This window comes from Pan troglodytes, chromosome 6 (genome assembly GCF_028858775.2).
Source record: "Pan troglodytes isolate AG18354 chromosome 6, NHGRI_mPanTro3-v2.0_pri, whole genome shotgun sequence".
Lineage (NCBI taxonomy): Eukaryota > Metazoa > Chordata > Mammalia > Primates > Hominidae > Pan > Pan troglodytes.
The window spans coordinates 61,643,995-61,650,603 of record NC_072404.2 but is presented as its reverse complement, the minus strand read 5'-3'; the positions used below and the strand labels follow the sequence as shown (position 1 = coordinate 61,650,603).

Sequence of the window (6,609 nt, the reverse complement as noted above, 5' to 3'; positions counted from 1 at the left end):
CAATTCTCCTGCCTCAACCTCCCGAGTAGATGGGATTACAGGCGCCAGCGACTATGCCAAGCCATTTTTTGTATTTTTAGTAGAGACAGCGTTTTGCCATGTTGGCCAGGCTGGTCTCGAACTCCTGACCTCAGGTGATACACCCACCTTGGCCTCCCAAAGTGTTAGGATTACAGGTGTGAGCCACCGTGCCCGGCCGAAGGTAGCAGTAGTTTTAACCACCATTGCTTTTGAACCATCAGTGTAAACATCAACACAGTAGAAAGGCAAATTAAACCCTACTATTGGCTAAGTGCAGTGGCCATACTACTCACACCTGTAATCCCAGGACTTTGGGAGGCCAGGCAGAAGAATTGCTTGAGTTCAGGAGTTCAAGATCAGCCTGGGCAACATGGCAAAACCCTGTCTCTACAAAAAAGTACAAAAATTAGCAGGGCATGATGGCAGGTGCCTGTAATCCCAGCTATTTGGGAGGCTGAGGTGTGGAGGATCGCTTGAGTTTGGGAGGTTGAGGCTACAGTGAGTTGCGACTGCGCCATTGCGCTCCAGCCTTGGTGACAGAGTGAGACCCTATCTCAAAACAAAAACAAAAAACCCTAGTATTATTAGAAAAAAATTGAACCCATAGGCCCCCCGCAAAAGAGTCTCAGGAATCCTCAGGGTCCAGTGATCATACTTTGAAAAACTTCTGCTCTAGACTTATGTGAAAGAAATAAACCCCTCTTTGTTTAAGACACTTAATTAGGCTTTTAAATACAAGATAAGTTGCATCTCTAGTTCTCAAATAATTTTTGGCAGATTTGCCAAAAATTCAGTCATTATACAGAGATAGAGACTCTTGAATTTGTAGTAGTTTATTTCAAATTACTACAGTATTTCAAAAACAATATTTATTGTTGATTTAAATAAACATTGTTATTTATTTTTTGAGTCAGTCTTGTTCTGTCTCCCAGGCTGGAATGCAGTGGCGGGATCTTGGCTCACTGCAACCTCCACCTTCTGGGTTCAAGCAATTCTCGTGCCTCAGCCTCCTGAGTTGCTGGGATTACAGGCCTGCACCGCTATGCCCAGCTAAGTTTTGTATTTTTAGTAGAGACCGGATTTTGCCGTGTTGGCCAGTCTGGTCTGAAACTCTTGGCCTCAAGTGATCTGCCTGCCTCGGCCTCCCAAAGTGCTGGGATTATAGGTGTTAGCCACTGTGCCTGGCCAAACATTGTTGACTTAAATCAACAATGTTTGTTGCTGATTTCCATTAAAGGCTAGAAATTACTGGCCAGGTGTGGTGGCTCACACCTGTAATCCCAGCACTTTGGGAGGCTGAGGCAGGTGGATCACAAGGTCAGGAGATTGAGACCATCCTGGCTAACACGGTGAAACCTCATCTTTACTAAAAATACAAAAAATTAGCTGGGCGTGGTGGCGGGCGCCTGTAGTCCCAGCTACTAGGGAGGCTGAGGCAGGAGAATGGTGTGAACCCGGGAGGTGGAGCAAAAAAAAAAAAAGCCTCGAAATTACTGCAATGTCCACCACTAAGTTTCTGATAAATAAATAAATTTTAAAAACCTTCATACATACTGGTCTAGATTAAACCACACCACAAAACAGAACTCTATCTATATCAGAAAACATTGCTTAATTTTAGGGAAAATGATATACATTTGTATACTAAAGTGCAATAATCCTCAGGATAGAGCAAGTGAAGAGATTATGGCACAGAACCATTCTTTGATTCTGTTTGCTTCTCAAATATTTCAAATACTTGCTTTACAAATATATAATATTTCCTTTTGAAACATGTCTCATATTCTTACTATCTCTGTGCTGTGTTCAAAAGTAGGGTAGCATGGCCTTCTCAGGCAGTTCTGCTTGGAGATGAGCACAGCACGCTCTCTTGTACCTCTCCTCCCTGTTCCCAACTGTTACAAACACAGTGAATATTTATTTGGTCCACAACTGGGGACAGTAGAAAGGACACCAGCTTGGAATCAGTTCGGACCTGTGTCTGCTGCACAGCTGAATCCCTGGGAAAGTAAGTTATTTAATCTTTCTGAGTCTGAATTTTTTCACCTGGCATATGGCAATGAAAATACATACATCTCAGATCTACTATGAGGACTAACAAAGGTAAATAAAGCACATAAACCCTTAGCACAATGCTAGGTGTATAATAGATGCTTCATAAATGAGAATTATCATTATTTTAGTTCAGTGTCTAAAGGACTTGTTTAGGTTTTCTAAGGTCTGCTTTCACAATTCTTTTTCAATGGGTAAATTCAAATGCCCAAGCCTCCTCTGGTATGCTACTCTAGAAAGTTAAGTACTTGTGAGTGTCTTGTTTCGTTTTTTTTTAACCATTTTTTAAAGCAAAATTTTCTACTTTCCTTTCTTACGACCATGGAGTCATTTAAAGAAGAAGAATGCTCTTATCCTCTTGATTTCCAAAGGGAGTTTAACTTTAAGATGCTTTTTGTGTGCTTATGGTTAAATGTATTACTCTACATTATAAGTTGAATATTACCTATTATTCATCATGTAGAAGCCCATCTAGCAAGACAGCCACAGTTTAAAACAGATGAATAGTGTGAACTAAAAACTAAAGCTTGCGAAAATACCCATATTATGCCCCCTAATTGATCTAAATTATATAGTAAGAATATAGCCTTTGTAAGAAATTTTAAAAAATGTTTATTTTTTTAATTTCCAGCTCTTTTAGTGTAGCATGGCAGAAAGAACAATGCCTATGCCCACACAAATACCTGCTGATGGAGATACAGTTAAGTATATCTTTCAAATATAACTCTGCATTTTTTACTTCAATAAGATTATATAGCTTAAAAATATTGACTTGGAAAACTGATGTAGGCATAGATGATAAAGTCTTGTTTGTTATGTTTGGGCATGAATTAGCTTTTATACTAATTGGAGTTTTAAGTATCAATGGTGATTTAGATAATTGTTACATGTTTTTTGAGTCCGATGACCTTGTTAGCAGTGCAACAGACTATTTCTATTTAACACCAAAGAAATTCAAAGTAAAACTTCTGAATCGCCCAATAAATGAGAAGAACAGTGCTGTTTTGATGGATATATTTGCAGAATGTATGCACTGACAATAAATAATTTTTTAATGAAGTTATTTTAGCAAATGGTTGGATGGCTGCTTGCTGATTGCTTTACTGAGTGTGAGGTTAGAGCAAGTTTTTTTTTTTTTTTTTTTTTTGAGACTGAGTCTGGCTCTGTTGCTCAGGCTGGAGTGCAGTGGCGTGATCTCAGCTCACTGCAACCTCTGCCTCCTGGGTTCAAGTGATTCTCCCGCCTCAGCCTCCCAAGTAGCTGGGATTACAGACACCTGCCTTCATGCCCGGCTAACTTTTGGATTTTTTTTTAGTAGAAACAGGGTTTCACCATGTGGGCCAGGCTGGTCTCGAACTCCTGACCTCAGGTGATCTACCCGCCTCAGTCTCCCAAAGTATTGGGATTATAGGCATGAGCCACTGTGCCTGGCCTGTCATTGCTTTTCATGAATAACCATCAGAGGAATTTCTCAGGGACTGAAACATTGGCCTATGCTCATTGCATTTTATCTTTGGGCTGTCTTGTTTAACAAATCATGGTTAATACTCCTTTGTTCACATGACTCTAAAACATAAAATTTTAGGATTAGAAGGGATCCCAAAAGCCAATTAGCCAAATATTATGCAAATGCTGATATGCAAATGCTAGCAACAAATCTTTAGCAAGTGCCTTAGTCTGTTTGGGCAGCTATAACAAAATACCTCAGACTTGGTAATTTATAAACAATAGAAATGCATTGTTCACAGTTCTAGAGGATGGGAAGTCCAAGATCAAAGCACCAGCAGGTTTGGTGTCAGGTGGGGGCTTACTCTCTGCTTCAAAAATGGCTTCTAGCTGTGTCCTCACATGGCAGGAGAAGCAAACAGTGTCCCTCAAGCTTCTGTTATAAAAGCACTAGTCCTATTCATGTGGGTGGAGCCATATGACCTAATTACCTCTCCAAGGACCCCTCTGTTTTTTAAAAAATTTAAATGATATGTAATATTAATACATATTGATGGGGTACATGTGATATTTTGTTATATGCATAGAATACATAATAATCAAGTCAGGGTGCTTCATGTATCTATTACCTCGAATATTTATTATTTCTATGTTTTGGGAACATTTCAAATCCCCTCTTTTAGCTATTTTGAAATATACAATACATTGTTATAAACTATAGTCTCCCTACTCTGCTATAGAACATTAGAACTTATTTCTTCTGCCTAACTGAATGTTTGAACCCACCAGCCAACCTCTGTTCATCCCCCCACTACTCACACACCCTTCCCAGCCTCTGGTAGCTATCATTCTACTCTACCTCTATGAGGTCAACTTTTTAGGCTGATGCATATGAGTGACATATTTGTCTTTCTGTGTCTGACTTACTTCACTTAACATAATGACCTCTAGTTCCATCCATGTTAATGCAAATGACAGGTTTTCATTTTTGTGTGTGGCCAAATTGTATTTTTTTTTTTTTTTTTGAGATGGAGTTTCACTCTTGTTGCCCAGGCTGGAGTGCAATGGCATGATCTCAGCTCACTGCAACCTCTGCCTCCCAGGTTCAATTGATTCTCCTGCCGGCCGCAGCCTCCCAAGTAGCTGGGATTACAGGCATGTGCCACCATGCCTGGATAATTTTGTATTTTTAGTAGAGATGGGGTTTCAACATATTGGCCAGGTTGGTTTCAAACTCCTGACCTCTGGTGATCCACCCGCCTCAGCCTCCCAAAGTGCTGGGATTACAGGCGTGAGCCATCATGTCTGGCCCCAAATAGTATTTAAATGTGTATATATACAACTTTTTAATCCATATGTCTGTTGATGGACACTTAGGTTGATTCCATATTTTTGCTCTGGTGAATACTGGTTCAATAAACACAGGGATGCAGAGATCTCTTCTATATACTGATTTTTTTTCCTTTGGGTATATACCCAGTAGTGGGATTGCTAGATCATACAGTAGTTCCATTTATAGTGGAAACAAAGAATGAGAGAAAGAGAGGGAGGAAGGGAGAGAGGGATAAAAGAAGTGAAGGGAGGGATTGAAAAAAGAGTGACTAGGATCATAATAGAACTTAAGTTTCCATATCTTAGCTGTTAAAAAAATACTGCAATGAACACAGAGCATCACACATCCTGATTTAAAATTATATTACAAAGCTATAGTAATCAGTATAGTATGGTACCATCATAGAAACAGAAACATAGACCAGTGAAACACAATAGAGCTCCCAGAAATAAATCCAAACATTCATGGTTAGCTAATTTTTGAAAAGGGCACCAAGAGGACATAATGAGGAAAAAAATCATCTCTTCACTAAATGGTTCCAGGAAAACTGAATTTCTATATGCAAAAGAATGATATTGGACCATTATCTTATACTATACCAAAAAACCAACTCAAAATAGATAAAAGACCTAAAAGTAAGACCTGAAATCATAAAACTCTGAGAAGATAACATAGGGGAAAATGTCCTTGACATTGGTCTTGACAATACTTTTTTTTTTTTTTGAGACGGAGTTTCGCTCTTGTTGCCCAGGCTGGAGGGCAATGGCGCTATCTCTGCTCACTGCAACCTCCACCTCCCAGGTTCAAGCAATTCTCCTGCCTCAGCCTCCCAAGTAGCTGGGATTATAGGAGCCCACCACCATGCCCGGCTAATTTTGGAGGCTGAAAACTGGACATCTTATGTAGAACCATAGAAACTGAGATAAGTAGATTTTATGTCTGAAACTGACATGCCTTTTCTTTTACCAGGCCTTTAGTACAGAGGTTTGTGTTTCTCTGAGTAAAGCTGGGCTTGAGATTTGATGTTGCTATAGTGTGATTCTTACTACCCTATGGGCTTTTTTTGGGGGGGGGGATAGAGTTTCACTCTTGTTGCCCAGGCTGGAGTGCAGTGGCACAATCTCTGCTCATTGCAACCTCTGCCTCCTGAGTTCAAGCGATTCTCCTGCCTCAGCCTCCTGAGTAGCTGGGATTATAGGCATGCACCACCACACCCGGCTAATTTTGTAATTTTAGTGGAGAGGGAGTTTCTCCATGTTGGTCAGACTGGTCTCAAACTCTCAACCTCAGGTGATCTGCTCGCCTCTGCCTCCCAAAGTGCTGGGATTACAGGCATGAGCCACTGCGCCTGGCCTACCCTATGGGCTTTGAATGCCTCTGGTGATACCTTGTGTTGAGGGTGGGGTTGGTTTGCCAGAGGATGTTTTTCTGATGATGATTTCACCCTCAACCTTAAGTCTTCCTTTTGTGCTATGCCTCAGAAAGAGTATGACTCTTGCAATATCTCTTGCAAAGAATATGTATCTTGACAGCAGTTAGCCTGGTGATGAAGGTACGTGAGAATACGTTTTTATTTGATTGCCAGTCTTAGGCAAACACTCTGCCTCTGGGCCCCAGAGATTTGATCTTCTCTTTCTTTTCTTCTGACATGGTTCTGAATCCATTGTGGATTTCTGCACATCTTCTAGGGCTTCAAGTTTTCTTTGTGTTCCCTACTTTCAGCAGCAATGTGCTTTCACCAGCGCCCTAAGAGAGTG

The 6,609-nt window shown here is 40.5% G+C and overlaps 1 protein-coding gene across 2 annotated transcripts in view; it reads left to right on the top strand.

The window, feature by feature from the left end:
• Positions 1-1,858: 1,858 nt before the first annotated feature.
• Positions 1,859-6,609, top strand: part of SEPTIN14 (septin 14) — an 82,765-nt gene continuing 78,014 nt past the window's right edge. The window contains exons 1-2 of one of the 2 annotated variants that reach the window (XM_519103.7): positions 1,859-2,029; positions 2,705-2,773. In XM_519103.7, coding sequence (XP_519103.5) covers positions 2,720-2,773 — 54 coding nt within the window. In that variant the 5' untranslated portion in view covers positions 1,859-2,029; positions 2,705-2,719. Of the gene's footprint in view, positions 2,125-2,704; positions 2,774-6,609 lie in introns of both variants that reach the window. The other variant, XM_009453106.5, reaches the window with a different exon arrangement.